This window comes from Peromyscus californicus, unplaced genomic scaffold, assembly GCF_007827085.1.
Source record: "Peromyscus californicus insignis strain IS unplaced genomic scaffold, ASM782708v3 Scaffold_19__1_contigs__length_69161282, whole genome shotgun sequence".
NCBI lineage: Eukaryota > Metazoa > Chordata > Mammalia > Rodentia > Cricetidae > Peromyscus > Peromyscus californicus.
The window spans coordinates 36605725-36624862 of NW_026294491.1; the positions used below are offsets into that span (position 1 = coordinate 36605725).

Here is a 19138-nt window from a genome sequence, read left to right on the forward strand (position 1 = left end):
TAAATCAAGGACAAAAGAGGAATGGTTGCCTAGGGTTGGTGCCTTGAAATAAGGAAAGCAGCAACTTTAGTGATGTTGTAGGGCAGAAAGGGCAAGACCAATTTGGAGATGTGGACACCAACTCATGTTTTCAAAATCCTTTGCATTAGGTGTGCGTTGTAGGTTTATAATTATCAACGATACGTTTCTTGTATAACTTTTGGGATAGAACTTGAAATAGTTTCTAATTTGATTGCTGAAAAAGAATGCTTGTGATCTGGGTAATGGTGGCGCATGCCTTTAATCCCAGCACTCGGAAGGCAGAGATAGGCGGATCTCTGTATGTTTGAGGCCAGCCTGGTCTACAGAGAGAGTTCCAGGATAGGCCCCCAAAGCTACAGAGAAGCCCTGTTGAAAAACAAACAAAACAAAAATGATTGTGTTCTTACAGTATTTTGACATATTCTAAATATGTAGAAGTAGTGTCTGAGGCTAAAGATAGGATTAAATTTATTTACTGAGAAGAATTTACTTTCGGTTAGTCATTTTTAAATATTCATAAAGTAACCCCTTCTATTAAACTGTTTTTGAGTATTTACTATTGTGTTTTTTTATTTTTATGTAACAAGTTACTCTTGAAGCCGAGTGATTTCAAACAACAAACTGACTTACATTTCGGATTAGGGAGTGGTTCTGGTTCAGTTTCTCAGGAAAATGAACTAAAGGTGATGGTCAGATTGCAGTCATACCTTGATACTAGAACAGTTGCTTCTAAGATGGCTTCCTACAGATAGAGACTGACTGTCAGCAGGAGTCTTCTGTGCAATGCCAGGCTGACCACATTCTAGATGACAGCTGCCCACTGCTCTCTGAACCAGTGATCTGGGAGTGGTAACAAATTAGAATCTTGCAATGCGTATTATGAGCTAATCCACGCTATATTCCAGCATTTCCACCATCTCTGCTTTTTAAAATGACTCACTAAGCCAGCCATGGTGGCACATACTGTCATTTTAGCACCGGAGAGGCTAAGACAAGAAGATTGTGAGTTCATGGCAGGACAGGATTGCATAGAAAGACTGTCTTGAGGAAAAAGAAAGTGACTTATATAGAACTCACACTCAAGGAGTAGTCTGCATCTTCTAAAGCAGCAGTATTAGAGTTGGAGCACACATTAAGTTGGCAACTTTTGCCTTTGTTTGTCTTCACATCTCGAGTTACCATTTGTGATTTAATACAGCATTTTCCAGACAGTTGGATATGATTTTTTGTAATGTGAAGAGCAGAATTGCAATTTTACTATTGTTAGTTTCTTAGACCATATATGTTAGTTTATATATCTTTTTGAAACACAACTCATCAGTAGTAATGTTAAGGAAAAGTAACCTAAACCATAACTCACTAGCTATTATGCTAAGTGATATTTGCAATTAAACACAACTAAATTATGACTTTAATTAAAAGACATTTTCTAAGATGGCACCAGCATGTTTAAAATTTAATAATTCTATATGAGATATTGGAGTTATTTAACATAGGAGCTCCTTTCTGCAGCATGTGCACTTTTAATTTTATTTTACAATTATTTATTTTATAAGTATTTTGCCTGCATATATGTATGTACCACATATGTACCACCCAGTGCCTGCTGAGTACAGAAGAGGGTATCAAATTTTCAGGAATTGGAATTAAGTATGGCTGTGAACCACTGTGGAGGTGCTGAGATCTGAATCCAGGTCCTTTGCAAGAGCAGTGAATGCTGTTAATCTCTGACCCATCTCTCAAGCCTCAGCATGTGTACTTTAAAATGTTTTTAGTTTATTTTAGAATACCATATATGTGTACTATATTTATATCATTTTCCCCTTCCTTTTTCTCCCTCCAACTCCTTTCATATGTCTGTCTCTCCATCTCACTCCCTTTCAAACTCATGTCCTCTTTTTCTTTAATTAGTATTCTTACATATATGCATACACACATGCAGAAATAAATATATAAATATAACTTACTGAGTCCATTTAGTGTTGCTTGTATATGTATATCAGGGCTGAACATTTGGTATTGGATAACCAATTAGGAGGCTCATCTCTGGGGGAAACTGATTTTCCCTAATTGACTTGAAACCATTATTGAACTAGATCTCTGATACCCCTTTCATTATTGTTACCTTTGTATATGATTCAATCAGCCAAGATAATTGAATCTACTATATAGAAAACATGTAAAACTTAATATTAAGTTTGTAAAATCCTTTTGGATGTATGGATACCTTTCTTATTCTGCTTTCTAAAAAATATATTTTAAAATTATTTATTTTATTTCATGTATATGAGTGTTTTGCCTGAATGTATGTCTGTGTATCATGTGTGTTCCTTATACATATGAAGGCTAGAACAAGGCATCAGATCCCCTGGAACTGGAGTTACAGATGGTTATGAGCCATCGTGTGGGTGCAGGAAATTGAAACCAGGTTCCCTATAGGAGCAAAACATGCTCTTAACTGCTGAGCTATCTCTCCAGCCCCCTGCTTTATTTTTTGGGGTAGCTCTTTTCACACTGCCCTTCCTCCTCTCCTCTGCCTCAGCAACACTGGCCACCTTCCCGTTCCTTAGAGCTGGCTAGTTATTCTTTTGCACTTGGACATTTGCTGTAACAGTACTTTCTTCCTGGATATTCACACAGATTTTCCTGGGCCCTCCTCTTCAAACCTTGCTCAAAGGATGCCTTTCCATGGAGATTCCCTGATAGCTCTGTTTCAAATTTCAGTCTTGTTTTCCATAAATGCAGTATGCTTAGCTCTGCTTTTTCTTTGCCAGTGTAGTATACAACTTGTTATTAACTAACTTTTTTTTTTTTTTTTTTGGTTTTTTTCGAGACAGGGTTTCTCTGTGTAGCTTTGCGCCTTTCCTGGAACTCACTTGGTAGCCCAGGCTGGCCTCGAACTCACAGAGATCCGCCTGGCTCTGCCTCCCAAGTGCTGGGATTAAAGGCGTGCGCCACCACCGCCCGGCTAACTAACTTATTTTAACTTAAGAAAAAAGCATCTGTCGTAGCCACTTTTGACTGTCTTAGTTCTATTGCTGCAAAAAGACACCATAACCAAGGCAACTGTTAGAAACAAAGCTTTTAACTGGGTTCTTGTTTACAGTTTCAGAGGCTTAGTCCATTATCATGGGGAGCAGTTGAGAGCTACATTTTGATGTGCAGAAGGAGGGGACAGGGGAGACTGACTGGGTATGGAATGAGCTTTTGAAATCTCAAAGCTCTCCCTCAGTGACACACTTGTTCCAACAAGGCCACATCTCCTAATGTTTTCCAACAGTTCCACTCCCTGGTGACTAAGCATTCAAATATATGAGCCTATAGGAGCCATTCTTACTCCACCACAGTCATCTCTCCCAGCTGCAATGTTATGCCCCTAAAGACAGAAATCTTTACCTGTTTTGTTCACTTAAAGAAAAAAATCTCAAGGGCCTTAGAATTCGAGTGGTTATTGTGTATTTTTTGAGTGTCGTATTTGATATATATTTTGACTATTTTCTTTTCTTCTCTTTTTGACTAGATTATAAACTCTCCAGGGCAGAAATTTGTGTTTTGTTGTATTCATTGTGTTTTCCAGCATGAATAGTTATTACATTGTCAGGTACGCAATAAGCATCAATTAACCAGTTGTTAGGAAGGTGAAAAACACTGGATTAACACTTGTTCCTTTGGGATGGGTACAATTATTTTCTGGGTAGGATTATCACTTTTGTCACCATAAAGGTTATATATGTTTATTGTAAAAATTTCAAGTTCATGGTTATAACTCAGTGGTAGAGTGCTTTCCTAGAAAGGTTCAATCTCCAACACCCCTACCCTGTCCCCACAAACAACAAGAGTTCAGTTCACTTAGAAAACTAGTGAAGGAAATAATATTCACCACTATTATACTTATATCTAGACTCACTCTTCAGTTTATATGCTATTGGTTATGTTTCATCTGTTATCTAAGATATATACATACACTTTTTTTGAGGAAGTATCATACTGGATATCCTGTTTTACTGAGTTTTTGTACTTAACAAAGAACAAAAATCTTTACACATCTTTATATGAGGCTTATATCTGTTTAGTGCTTGCATAGTAGCTGTATTGGTCAGGGTTCTCTAGAGGAACAGACCCGATAGGATGGACCTATATATAGAAAGGGAGTTTATTAGAGTGGTTTATAGGTTGTGGTCCAGTTAGTCCATCAGTGGCTGTCTTCCAATGCAAAGTCCAAGAATCCAGTAGCTGTTCACTCCACCATGCTAGATGCCTCTGCTGGTCTTCAGTATATGCCAGAATCCTGAAGAAGTAGGAATGAACTCTCCAGTGAGAGTAGGGACAAGCAGGCAGAGAGCAAACACTTATTTCTTCCGTGTACTTTATATAGGCTGCCACTTGAAGGTATGGACCAGATTAAAGGTGTATCTTCCCATCTCCAAAGATCTGGATATAGGGCTGGTTTCCCACTTCAAATGATTTATTTAAGAAAGATCCTTGGAGGCAGAGCCAGGCGGATCTCTGTGAGTTCGAGGCCAGCCTGGTCTACAAAGTGAGTTCCAGGAAAGGCGCAAAACTACAGAGAAACCCTGTCTCGAAAAACCAAAAAAAAGAAAAAAAAAAAAAAAAGAAGAAAGATCTTTCACAAGTGTGCCCATATGCTTGGGTTTTAGTTAATTCCAGAGGTAGTTAAGTTGACAACCAGGGATAGCCATCACAGTAACATAAAATAAAACAATGAAAATTAATGATTCAGAGTTGTACATAAGTTTATACAACTATAAGTTATGTCCCAAACATTAAGACCCCTTAATATTTTATAAATTTCAGTGTGACTTCTAGAGGAATCTTAGAAGGATAATTAAAAAAAATGGGACTGGGATTGTATTGAATTTTATTCTTAACTAGTATGAGACCCTGGGCTTGATTCCCAGCAAAAGTAATTGTTCCAGAAAATTCAAATTTAAAATGTAGCACATGTATTTTAGTTTAGGATAATGAGAGGATGTTAATGAGTTGTAAGTGTATTCTTTGAACTTATTTACTGACTTTTAGCAGAGCTTTATCTGTCATAAAAACAGTCACTTGTTTTGAAACATATGACATAGATGTGTTACATATATAGTTATAGATGACAACTGTACTGTAAAACCGAGTATATGTTCATTGTCATAAAATTGATGCAAAGTGTTTTGTGAGTTGGGTGGAATGAAGGCATAAAATAGTTGAGAAGAGAAAGGAGCCTGAATGGGCAATTTGAGAACACGTTACTCCAGTCTTACTGCTTTCCTGTTATAATCTTCAGGATTGTAATTAATGCCAACATCTTGACCCAGTTAATGGAGAATAATGGTACAATATAGTAAGTTAATATTTTATGAAAAATATTGGGTCAAGGAACCACTTTTTTTATCTGGGTTGTTTTACCATTGAAGGTCCTTAAAATATTGTCTGTATGCTTTATTTTTAAATGGCTTCATTTTTAATACTCTTGCCAATGAAATCAGTTTAGGCATCTTCAGTATAAATAATAGAATTTCTAATTTTTCAGATTGAACTCATTTGCCAGCAAAATAATATAACAGTACTGGAAGATACAATTAAAAGGCTTAAATCTGTGAGTATGTTTTTCATAAATACATGGTAAGCAGTCATTTTTTACTTAGTAAGCTACTAAAAGGATTAAATATACTCTTTACTCATGCCTTTGTGAAAAATTAAAGCATTTTTGTTTTCTAAAGTTAACATCCACTGAAAGGTTTATAGGCAGCCTCATCGTAAGAGGTGCCTTTTTGCCTCCCTTTCATCACCGTTCCATTCTCCTAGATCAGTGCTTCTCAACCTTCCCAGTGCTGCGACCCTGTATCACAGTTCCCCATGCTGTGGTGACCCCCATCCATAACAGTATTTTCGTTGCTACTTCATAACTTTACTTTTACTATTCCTATGAATCATAATGTAAATATCTGTGTTTTTTGGTGGTCTTAAGCGACCCTGTGAAAGATTCATTCAACCCTCAAAGAGATCACTACCCACAGGTTGAGAACTGCTGTCCTAGAGGTTGAGAATAACTTTTGGTTGGTTTTAGCTGTTACTAGGTTTAAAATGGTGGCTCCCAGGCAAGCGGTGGTGGCACACACCTTTAATCCCAGCACTCGGGAGGCAGAGCTAGGTGGATCTCTGTGAGTTCGAGGCCAGCCTGGGCTACCAAGTGAGTTCCAGGAGAGGCGCAAAGCTACACAGAGAAACCCTGTCTCAAAAAACAAAAACAAATAAACAAAAAAAAATGGTGGCTCCCTAATTTTTAATTTTCAATATATAAGGTACATTTTTCTATACTTTAAATTTTATGCCTTTCATAATATTTTTAAGTTTTAAATTGTTACCTAGTACCATTGATGTTTTATTTCTCTAACTAACTCTATGAAATGAAAAGTTTTCTGTTCAAACATTTTAATCTTCCATTTAAAATACATAAAACACTATCTGAAACATGACAACTTTTTCTCAGTATTCATAAACCAAATATAAAAACACATTTTAAAAGAAGTGTTTCTAAATATATCCATGTGAATGGGAGTTCATGGGAAGCATCTGAGTGTCCAGGACACATTAGCATATCCATTCATTGAATGAGTGTTGCACAAATGCAGACACTGGAACGTGCTTTAAAAGTAGCATGTAAAGCCGGGCGGTGGTGGCGCACACCTTTAATCCCAGCACTCGGGAGGCAGAGGCAGGAGGATCTCTGTGAGTTCGAGGCCAGCCTGGTCTACAAAGTGAGTTCCAGGAAAGGCACAAAACTACAGAGAAACCCTGTCTCGAAAAACCAACAACAACAACAAAAAAAAAGTAGCATGTAAAGATTTCCAAACTCAGTCATTCTGTTTCTAAGATTTGCTTCAGGTCTGGATGTTTCTGAAATTCCTAGTATGTGTATATATATACACACACACACACACACACACACACACACATATATATATATACACATCTCTATTTTCTTCTCAAAATGTTTAAGTAAATGTAATATTTTATTCAAATAAAGTACACCAAAATGGTGAAATTGCTTTTAAAATGGTATATTGCTTTTTAAAAATAATTAATGAATAAGTTTTTAGATGTTCTATTTTTTGATGCCAAATTTAATATTTTGAAGACTCCTTTGTATTTTTATTTAGAAAAGTGTGCTATAATTTAGCTTGAAATAATTGCTTAATTTTTCCCTCCTTGGCAAGATAATTTTAGAGACTGAAAAAGCACAAAATAAATCTCCTTCTAGACTTGATTCCTTTGTCAAGACTTTAGAAGCAGACAGAGATTATTATAAAACTGAAGCTCAGAATTTGAGAAAAATGATCAGAAATAGATCTAAGAGTCCAAGACGCCCATCTCCAACTTCTCGGGTAGGTTTGGAAGAAATTTTTTAATATTTTAGTTTGTTTCTCAAGTACTGAATTTTATTCTTTGATTTATCCTTATCTTATTTGGAAATAATTTGATTTTTGTATAAATTACAGTATCAAAGAGGTTGGGAGGCAGATCTCTTTGATGGTACAGTGAACAACAAAGTTAGTTCTTTATTCCCAGAATAAGTTGTGGTTGGGAGATAATTAGACCAATTTAGTGCAATTTGAGATAAAGCTGTAAAAGAGGTAATTTTGTTGTTGATATTATTTTCTCTTATTCTGTAGTCATGCTTACGTAAGTAGAGATTGTACACTGCCACTACAGTAGTGTTTCATTAGTAGCATAAGTGAAAGGGTTTCAAGCCAGGAATGCTGATGCACACCTTTATTCTCAGCACTTGGGAGGCAGAGGCAGGAGGATCAGGAATTTAAGGCTAGTCCTGGCTTCATAGTGAGTTCAAGGCCAGCTTCGACCACATGAGACTGTCTTTAAAAAAAAAAAAAGAAAGAAAGAAAGAAAAAAAATAAAACAAGAAGAAATTCAGATATCTTAAATAATAATTCTAGGGTGCAAACTGTGATGTAGAGCTTTTGAAGTCAACAACAAGAGACCGTGAAGAACTGAAATGTATGCTGGAAAAATATGAACGTCATTTGGCAGAAATCCAGGGCAATGTCAAGGTTCTTACATCTGAGAGAGACAAGACCTTCCTTCTTTATGAGCAGGTAAGCGTGTAAGTACAAAGATTGTATAAGTAATAGCAGTCACTTTTAGAGCTTTGCAATTCTTCTGTAGGTTTTATGACCCTAATTAAACATGTCAATCAAATTAATCTAACACTTGGAAATTACATTTTTTCCTGAGATACTCTTTTTTCCTTTTCTTTCATTATGGTTCTGGGACTTGTACATTCTAGGCAAATACTCTACCACTAAGCTATATCCACAGCTCTGTTCTCAAAATATTTGTAATGAAAGGTATCGTATTTCTAGTAAAATAAGTACGAGCACACCTATATGTCATCCTTATATCTCATAAAAGAGTATATACATGCATAAAAAGTTTAATTTTTGGAATAAGAAATGAGGCCAGGGCTGAAGTTGTAGCTCACTGATGGAGTGCTTGCTAGCATGCACAGGCCCTAGGTTTTGATCCTTAACACGTCACAAAACGATAAAAGCGAAACAAATTAATGACAAAAACCATATCATTTGAGACTCTCATTTCTCTTTATTTATGTTCAAGGTAAAAACCTTTAGAATCTGGTGGGGGGAAGGTTCAGGAAGGTGGAATAAGATGGTATACATTCAGATAGTAACTGCTACCTGGCAGCAAGACATTTGGAACTGGATTAGGGAGAGAGGCAGGTACTGAATATGTGGCTTTAGAAGTCATCTTCTTAGAGGTGAGTTTTGAGCCTTCAGAATGAATGAGTTATGTAAATGAGAAGGCATTTACAGAGCAGAGAAGTCAAGATATAATCTTCAAGAGGCAGGGAAGAACCTTTGAAAGACAGAGAACAAGGACACAAAGGGAGAACAGGAGCCTGAGAAGAAAGGTCCTGGACCAGTGTGGATGCTGCCAGAAAATTAAGGGAACAGGAACTGAGAAAAGTTCATTACAGTTGGGAAGCGCCTTAGCTCAGGGTTTGCAGTGTTGGCGGCTAAAGGGAGAGGGGGCAGGTTACCCTGGGGTGACTGTGTGAATGTAACTGGCAGTGTGTATAGATTGTCCTTAAAAAAAAAAAAAAAGCCTGACAAAGGAGAAAAGACATAGCATGGTAGATGGGGGTAGCAGGGTGAGATGACAGATGGTCAAGCTAAGGGAAAACTATACATGTTGAAGGTGATGGGGGCTTGCTGGGAATGAGAGTAGAAAGAGCCAGGGGAAGGGGACACTACTCAGGATGAGAGAATATAGTTATCATTGAGTTAGGAAGATTTTTGAAAACACTAAGAAATGTGGTGAAGGCTAAGCTGTAGATATTGAGAAACTATATCTATTTCTGAACCTAGCAGACCCCTGAGTAGATAATGATCAAAACTGAGAGTCAGGAAGCAAAGTGGGATATGAAATCATCTGTAACATAAATCATGTGCAACAGGTCTGGGGCCTCAGGACTGTTTAACAAGTGTTCAGAGACTATGTTGGGCTGTGAGTAAGGACTGTTGGAACTTTCTGTCAGGATAAAAGTAGCCACGACAATAGCATATATAGAGCTATAGCAAACACAGAGAAAGATAAGCACTATGGAGTTTTCATTAGACAAGTATTCCACCTGAGCTGTGCTGAATTCAAATTTATATCTCAAAGTGGGCAAGTGGAATATATGAAATCTATTTCTTAGCTGTACACACCCACACACTCACACACATGCATACACATACACGCATACATACATATAGATTTGCTTGCACTTATTTGTGAACTCGAAAATAAAAGCTCTACCATTTCTTTGTTTTATTGTTGCTTGCATATTATTTCAGGTTTCTATTTTATCTGACTGGATATAAGATACTGTACGTGTCATTTAAAGTGTTTTTTTTTTTTTTAAATTCTCTGTATTTTTTATCATAGGCACAGGAAGAAATTGCTCGACTTCGAAGAGAAATGATGAAAAGCTGTAAGTCTCCTAAATCAACTACAGCACATGCTATTCTTCGTCGGGTAGAGACAGAAAGAGATGTAGCCTTCACTGACTTACGAAGAATGACCACAGAACGAGACAGTCTGAGAGAAAGGCTAAAGGTGTGCAATTAGTTTGTCTGTTTCACAGGGACAGCACAAGTGCGGTGACACTGAAAGTCCTTTGTTGTGCTTTGTGTTTTATACAGATTGCTCAGGAGACAGCATTTAATGAGAAGGCTCACTTGGAACAAAGGATAGAGGAGCTGGAGTGTACAGTTCATAACGTAAAACAAAACCTCTTTGGCTCTACTCCCCATAGTTTCCCCATTTCTCTTTTGCTGTGTTAGGAAGAATTCTCTTATTTTTCTAAGGTTGTGTTTGTAGTCCTAAAATACTTAAGATGGTGTGTGTGATGTGTTATTTTCATAATCCTATGTTACCTTTTCATTTAGTTATTTCCCTCTAGAAACATGAGTGAAGCCTTATATTTTTGTTGTGTTTGGTTGCAAAGCATTTTTTTGTTTTTATTGTTAGAATGTAGTCTCAGGATTTTAATTAATTAATTGCCTTTTTATTTTGGGAGGGGGTGGTACAAGGTCTCACTGTGTAGCCCAGGTTGGCTCTGAACCCGTGATTCTGCTGCTCCAGCCTCCTAAGTGTTGGCATTATGTACCATTACACTTGTCTAAAATTTCAGTTTTTCTCATCTCCCTGTTCTGTTAAAGATTATCTTGCCAAATATGGGTATATCAAGCATTCGAGATGCTCCAGATACATATTAGCAGTGTTCCAGGTACATAAACAGTTAAGGTTTGAGTGTACAGATAAATTCATTTGAGGTATTTTGTTGTAATAAGTAAAAAACAGACAAGAGAAAAAGGATTTCATTTTCATAATCCTACTCTATATGTAATGTATTAATCTTGAATAACAAAATATTTTTGCAAATTTAGTATGTAAATAGTCAAATGAACCAGATTGAGAAAGGTAGACTGATAATACTGAGATAGACGGGCTTTGTAGAAAAGCTATGTAGTGACTTGCTGTTATTCCTATTCTATAATACTTTATCTATAAAACCTTCTACAGTGTTCCAGTCTGCCCTAGTTGATTGTCTAATTGTGCAGATTCTGCCATAAGCTGCAGTTTGTAGGAGTCTGTCTCCATTGCTAAGACCAATGAGGCTACTCAGTGATCATAGTTAACTTTGCCATTCTGCTTGTGTAGCTTGATGATGAACGCATGGAACAAATGTCAAATATGACTTTGATGAAGGAAACCATAACCACTGTGGAAAAAGAAATGAAATCATTAGCAAGAAAGGCAATGGATACCGAAAGTGAACTTGGCAGACAAAAAGCAGAGAATAATTCCTTGAGGTAAAAACTACATTGCCGTTAGACAACCAACAGTTTGTTGTACTTAATTGCTCTGCTTTATAGTACATTTAATAATGAAAATTTAATTATCTGTTATCTCCAGTTTATGAAAAGAACTTGTAGGAAGCAGTTGTAGAAACCTCAGCGGCATGTAATGGTGTCCCCCAAATCACTCAGCCAGGAAACATGCTTATACTCATTTTAACCTTTAGTTTGCAACACATCAAGTTTATTCAAGCAGTTTTTATATAGCCTTCTGAGAACTGAGGCATTGAACCTCAGTATTTTATTGTTTAATTTACTTTTATAACTTTGAATTCTATTCTGAGGTCTGAACAATTTAACAAAGCCCATACTTGAAAACTTAGGGAAAGGATGGTTTCCAGCATAGGAGTAAATTGATTGGCTCTTTCATTACAATTGTATAGTGGCAGAGGCCACTAAAGCGGTGTGTGGGCAGGAAGAAAGCTCTGCCTTTGAGGTTCTCCATTATTGTTTGTTGATGTGAAACAAAGCTACTCAAGTTTTAGTAGAGTTGAATTTCTCTTTATCTGTAGACATGAAAAATGTTAGTTGGTGTGAATGTGAAATATATTATTTAATCTACAAATAATAATTGGGCCACATATGAGTTCCTAGACTCTCCCCTTGATCTTCCTAGGACTAGTGGTGCAGAGTAGGAATCACTTGTCAGGACAGATAATTACTCAAACTCCCTTCTTTTCCTTAAAAAACTTTCTTCCTTATAAGATTACTATAAATGCACACACACAAAAAAAATGAAAGTAATACCAAAACAAAAAAAAAAACAAGAAAGCAAACCCTGGGAGGTAAAAATAGGTAATAAAAGGTTAAAATCACCTATAACTCCATGACTCATGGAAAAACATTAGTGTAGAACTGCTTCCAGCCAGAAATCAGTCCATGTGTAGCATGGAAGTGTCCTGTGTAACTGAGTTCAGCCTGTGGCCTTTCTATCTGGCCTTTTCAATTTCATCACATAGGATTTCTGTGTTGTTAGAAAACATTTGTCTTAGAAAACATTTTAGTGTCTTATAATATTCTAGTGGAGAGATGTGTAATAATCTGGAGTAGAGTGGGTGTGTTTTGTTCCTTTGGTGTAGGATCTTGCTGTGTGGTTCTGCTTTGCAGTACCCTCCTTCTGTAGGGTAGCATTGTGCACCCTCTCAGCAGTTTTAGGGGATTTTTTTTCTGATGTATGCTGATTGGAAACTTTTATTGATGTATAACTGAAACATATACACTAAAATGTCAATATTTTATATATTAAGGTTGGAAATTTTTGACCTTTAAAACCATTACCACAGTCAAGATTCTGGCCTTATTCTGCATTCCTAAGTCTCCTCTTGCTCCTCTGTAATTTTCCACACATGCTGCTGATTCCTAGTTGACCATTGATTTTTATTTCAGGCATAGAGGTATTTGGATTGTCTAAAAATTTAAACCAATGAAATTGTATTATATATGTTGTTAATCAGTCTCCTTTCCCTCAGTGTAGTTACTTTGAGGTTTGTTCTTCAGGTATTCATGTTGTGTGTAATTTATACTCTTTGACTGCTGACTTGTATTCTGCTGTGTGGGTGTGCACATTGATAGTTGCACTGTTTCCACTTTGGGGCTATAATAAATAAAGCCACTAAGCTCTTCCCTATATAAGTCTTTGTGTGGACATATGTTTTTATTTCTTGGATCAATATCTAGGAATAGATGCCTGAGTCATATGATGCATTTTCCTTTCAGGGAAACCATTAAAGTCTTTTTCAGTGTGGCTGTAGTACTGCACATGTACTCCAGCAGTGTTGAGTTTTTCAGTATTTACATATCCTCACTGACATTTGGTATGCAGTTCATTTTTAACACCAGCTATTATTTTGTTGTATAGTTCTATTTTAAAGTTTTACAAAGGCTTTTTAAGCTTTATTCTAGAATAATTGTTGACTAAAATTATGTTTAAAGAATACAGTATAATGTTTTTGATACATAGACATTGTGAAATAATACTTTGGTGAACTTAGCTGGTGTAGTCACTGCTTCACAGTTCCTGTTTATACAGGTAAGTACCTAATGTTGGCATTTTGGCAGTTCTTTTCTGGCTCTTTGTTCCTTGTTGTCTTTGTGAGTTAGTGGTTTTCTGTATTGAGGCTACAATTCCATTATCTTTTGTGTATTACATTTGGTTCTTTGTGGTTATCATGAAGTTTACTACCACATTTTATAGTTCTGGCAGTCTTTTAAACTGATAACAATATCATTGACATGGAAGTGCAGATATCTATTGGAGATAAATATACTTCAGGTGCATATGCATGTAAGTGGCTTTGCTAGATCATTTTGGTAGCTGTATTTTTCAGTGTTTGAAGCACTTAACAAAAATAGTATACTCATAGATCAGTGCCTTGCTCAGCCATCTTCAGAGAAACTTCCCCCTGCAGCAGATGGGAACAAATATAGAAACCCACAGCCAGACATTATGCAGAGAGTGAGAGAGACCTTGGAGCACTCAGCCCTAAATGGATGTCTCCTTCAAACCCCACCTCAGAGCTCAGGGAACCCCAAGAAGAGGAGGTGGAGAGAATTTAAGAGCCAGAGGGGATGGAGGACACCCAAGAAAACAAGGCCCTCTAAATCAACATAAGCAAAGCTCATATGAACGCAACAGAGACTGAAGCAGCATGCACAGTGCCTGCATGGATCTGTACCAGGTCCTCTGTGTGTATATTATGGCTTCTGGTTTAGTGTTTTTATGGGATTCCTGAGTGTGTGAATCAGTGGGTCTCTGATTCTTGTGCCTTCTCTTGGGCTCTTTTCCTTCTGTTGGTTTGCCTTGTCCAACTTTGATGTGATAGTTTTTGTTTTATCTTATATTTTATTTTGTCATATTTTTAATATTATCTCTTAGAAGCCTGTTGTTTTCTAATGAGAGACAAAAAGAGAGTGGGTCTGGATGGGAAGGGAAGGGAGGAACTGGGAAAAGTAGAGGGAGGAGTTCAAAAACAAGAAATAAAAAATACAAAATTAATACATAAATAAAATAAAATGGTAGCTATTCTTATCAGAGTGAAGTGGTATTGCAGTTTTGATCTGCAAAGTTCATATCTCGATGTTTATATTTTCCCCAGAAGTGGAAAGTTTTAGTCAGTGTTTCTTTGCGTGTTTGCCTCTTCTCTTCTCTTCACCCCTGCAGAGTGAATGTTAGCTCTCTTGAGGGTCCTGTAGCCCTCCATTTCTCCTCGCTTTTTTCCTTCTCTAACAGTAGTTCTAAATATCCTATCTTTGAGTTCACAGTTAATTTCTTCTGACTTGTCACATTGGCTGCTAGTGCTGTTTCATTTTTAATCTTGATTATTTCTATTTTTAAGCCCAGAATTTCTATTGAGTTCCTGTTAATAATTTTAATCCATCCGTTGAATATTTTATTTGTACATTATTTTCCTGATTTCATTAACATGTCTATTTATGTTCTCTTATAACTTGATTAACTGCCTTAATCATTTATTTTAAATTTTTGGTCATACACCTTCTAGATTTATATTTTTTGAGGGATTGTATCAAGTTTCTGTGATTTTTCATGGTTCTTGCTTTGTGTTAATGGCTGTATATCTGACAGCTGAGGTTCAATAGGGAAGCATCTTCATATAGTAATGGGTCCAGTATCCAGTTCACACTCTGGTGAAGGCTCAGCAGCTCAGTCTTCATGCAGTGTGTCAGTTGGGGTCAGTGTCAGCACAGTCTGTGAGTGTCCTCAGCAGCCATGGCTGTGGATGTCTGAGGGATGGTGAGGGCTGTTTCAGTCCTTCTGTTTGTTTTCCTTTTTCTCCAAGGAGAGAATATGAATGAGAGCACCTGTCTTGACACTAGTGCAGTATATGAGGACACTCATGGACTAGCCCCAGAGCCCAGGTCTAGAGCATCACTGTGCTTGGGCGCTTTCGCCCCAGGAATGGATTCACAGATATGTTTGCTGCAGCAATGGTAGTGATCTTTGTGGGGTGGCTGGGGGACTTGGTGTAGAAGTCAGGCATGTGGAATGACAGTGACTCTAGAACTCAGGGCATCAGCTAGCTCACTTTGGTGATATACAAGATATTTGGGCCGGGGGTTTGTGGAGCAGTGGTAGAGCTGTAGCACATAGTGTAGGCATATGCACAGCACATGGTGATAGGCCCAGGGCAGTGTTAGCCTGTGGAAGTGCTTTTTCTAGTGTCAGAGCTGCAAGCATGCCCAGATCACTTACGGCTCTGTGGTTTGGAGCACATGTGGATTTTGGAGGAGTGGTCACAGTCCAAGAGCAGCAGCACAACAATGGCTCCTTTTTGAGGGTAAGGCCGAAGCAGCTTCTCCCCAGTTAGCTGGCCTGTGGTGGGATTGATGGTAGTTACCTTCATGGGAAAAGTTGCCAATGTCTCATGCAGAGTAGGTCACAGGGGACCAAGGTAGCAGCCACCATAAGGCTGATACTTGTTCTTGTTACCTCCAGATGTCCTAGGTATGCTGTTCTTCCCCAGAAACCCTTTCTAAGCAGTCACTTTCGTGTGTGTGTGTGTGTGTGTGTGTGTGTGTGTGTGTGTGTGTGTGTGTGTTAGAAAGATGAAGGTTAGACTCTTCTCTGCCATGTTGCCTTTGTTTTTGTTTTTGTTTTGTTTTTCTGCCTCCTCCTGAATTCTGGGATCATAGACCTAGGCCATCACCCTGACCTGCCATGTTGTTAAAAGTATTTTTTTTTTAATTTTGAGAATGAAACTCTATACTGGTTACCTTAGTTTGCTTTCTATTGCTGTAATAAACACCATGACCAAAAGTGACTTGGAAAAGAAAGGGTCTATTTGGCTTACATATCCTGGGTCACAGTCCATTGAGGGAAGTAAAGTCAGGGACTTAAGCAGAGTGCATGGGAAAAGCTGTTTACTGGTTTGTTCCTTGTGACCCATTCAGTTTTCTTTCTTATACATCCCATAACCACTTGCCTAGGGATGGCACCACCTACAGTGGTCTGGGTCCTCCACATCAATTATTTATCAAGAAAATGGTATGTAGATTTGCCTACAGGCCAATGTTATGGAGGCATGTTTTACAATGAAGATTCCCTCTTCTGAGCTAGTTGGTGGTGGTGCATGCCTTTAAATCCCAGCACTTGGGAGGCAGAGGCAGGCGGATCTTTGTGAGTTCAAGGCCTGGTCTACAGAATGAGTTCCAGGACAACTAGGGCTACATAGAGAAACCCTGTCTTGAAAAAACAAAACAAAACAAAAATTCTCTCTTCCAAGCTATGTCTAGGTTTGTATTAAGTTAACAAAACCCAACCAACACACTGGTTTTCAGAGGGGCTCTGTCTTAACTTTCACTCCAATAGTGTTCAAGAGGTTCAATATCTATATATTCATGCCAACATCTGTTATTTTCTCTTGTGTTTGATGGTCATTCTTATGGGTGTGAGACATCACATTGTGGTTTGGATTTATATTTCCTTAATGAGTAATGATAATGAGCTTCATTTCTTTGTATCTTGATTATTGGTATGACTTCTTTGGAGAATTATCTTATTTAAGTCAATTGCCTTCCTTCTTTTTATTGACATTTATTCATTGCACATAATATTAGTTTCATAAGGGTATTTGTTTGAATATACATAATATACTTTAACTATGTTCCTTCCCCCACATACAACCCTACTTTTCCTTTTCCTCCCTCTGCTCAGTAGCCCCCATCGTTCCTCTAGAAAGTTGTGCTTCTACTTTTATGTCATGTATACAGACATATATAAAATCCAGGGGCTACAGATGAGAGAGAATATGGTATTTGTCTTCCTGGGTGTAACAATTCACTTAATGTGGCAGCTGGCTGCCTGTAAAGACTGTTTTGTGGCAACCAGGGAAACCTTTCTTTTTTTTTTTTTTTTTTTAACAAGTTTCCTTGGTATCTGCTAGAGGACTTGATGTCATAGTCCAGAGATTCTTGTTTGGCTGTATTCATTGCTGCTCTGTTCACAATAGCTAGGAAATAAAAGCAGTCTAAATGTCTTCCAACCGATGAATGAATAATGCAAATGGGATATATATATACATATACATATATATATGTATATATATATATATGGAATTCTGTTCAGCTGTGAAGAAAAATGACATTATGAACTTTGTGGGTAAAGTGATGGAACTAGAAAATATACTGAGTGAAATAACTCAGACCCAGAAGGACAGACCATATATATCGCTTATTTTTGAATCTTAGCTCTGAATCTTTAGATTTGAGGATATACCCTAAAGTAATTGCAGAAGTCAGGAAAATAAAAAAGGCCCATTTGGGGAAGGGGAAAGGAATTCCTGATAGGGATATAGTAGGACACAGCTATGAAAGGGAAAAACAATGGGGGACTTAAATAGGGAGGGAGGGGGGGTAATACAGAAAAAGAAGGAAGGAGAAAGAACCCTAAAGATGTTTTTAAGAGACATAAGGAAATATTATTTTGTAAGCTTACTTAAAAATATATGTATCGTGTGTGTGTGTGTGTGTGTGTGTGTGTGTGTTTAAATGAAGTCATACCATATGAGGTGACAATATTCCCCCAAGAGCCATAGACTAACAACAACCCCAGTGCCAGGCAAGAGAAACCTTTTGAGTTACATATATTAATCCTTAATGTATCTGATGTTTTAAAATGTAACATACTTATTATGCTTGCTTAATGTTTTAATTCTTTACTATATGTTTATGACTAATAATAAGAAAGTTACATTTTTGGCAAAACTTTTAAAGACCATGGAAATTTTTTTTATTGATTATTAAGATTTCTCTGCATGAAATTTTTTTTGGGTTTGGTTTTGATATTAGTATTTCAAACCATAGTTTCTCTGTGCAACAGCCCTAGCTGTTCTGGAACTCACTTCGTAGACCAGGCTGGCCTCAAACTCACAGAGATTCACCTGCCTCTGCCTCATGAGTGCTGGGATTAAAGGCATGTGCCACCATGCCCAGCAACCTTGTTATGCCATCACTTTGTGGTCCTATATCACACTTTAAAAAATGTCTTATTTTTGCAACATAATGCTGTTCAGAGTTGTCTGTATCACTGCTTATATAAGTGATTTAATCTTTTTTTTGATTGTTAAGTACTTCCCTGTGGGATTGACAAGCTACATATGTTCATTCTGCTGATGAATGTTCAGGTTTATTACTTTTTTTACTTTAAGGAATAAGGCAGATATAAATTTTTGTATAAGCTTCTGTTTCTATATTTATTTTATTTTGTTTTATGTATATGGGTATTTTGCCAGCATGCATATCTGTGCATCGTATTTGTGCAGTGACAGTGGAGGCCAGACAAAGGCATCAGATCCTCTGGAATTAAAGTTAGAGACAGTTGCTAGCTGCCATGTCGGGTGCTGAACCAGTTGAATCTGGCTCCTCTGTATGAACATCAAGTACTCTTAATCTGAGCTCTGCAGTAAGAAGTTTTCCTGTGTCTGGCCTGACCAGCGGTCAGGACAAATCTCTCCCACTTGTGTCCCCCAAGTAAACACACAGAGGCTTATATTAATTATAACTGCTTGGCCATTATTAGCTCAGGCTTCTTGCTAGCTAGTTCTTATAACTAAACTCAGCCCATTTCTATTAATCTATATGTCACCACATGTTCCATGGCTTTACCTGTGTGCCATTACATGCTGCTGCCTGGATGGTGGGATGGCGTCTCCCCT

General features: G+C 37.4%; 1 protein-coding gene across 11 annotated transcripts in view; it reads left to right on the forward strand.

The window, feature by feature from the left end:
• Positions 1–19138, forward strand: part of Tsga10 (testis specific 10) — a 103168-nt gene that overhangs the window by 25387 nt on the left and 58643 nt on the right. For 6 of the 11 annotated variants that reach the window (XR_008219913.1, XM_052745112.1, XM_052745109.1 and 3 more), the window contains exons 4-9: positions 5558–5623; positions 7245–7412; positions 7983–8141; positions 9994–10164; positions 10251–10328; positions 11272–11423. Coding sequence is in view for 10 of the 11 variants with exons in the window: in XM_052745109.1 (XP_052601069.1) it covers positions 5558–5623; positions 7245–7412; positions 7983–8141; positions 9994–10164; positions 10251–10328; positions 11272–11423 (794 nt within the window). In the remaining variant the exon portion in view is untranslated. Of the gene's footprint in view, positions 1–3541; positions 3623–5557; positions 5650–7244; positions 7413–7982; positions 8142–9993; positions 10165–10250; positions 10329–11271; positions 11424–19138 lie in introns of all 11 variants that reach the window. The other 5 variants (XM_052745117.1, XM_052745115.1, XM_052745116.1 and 2 more) reach the window with 5 other exon arrangements.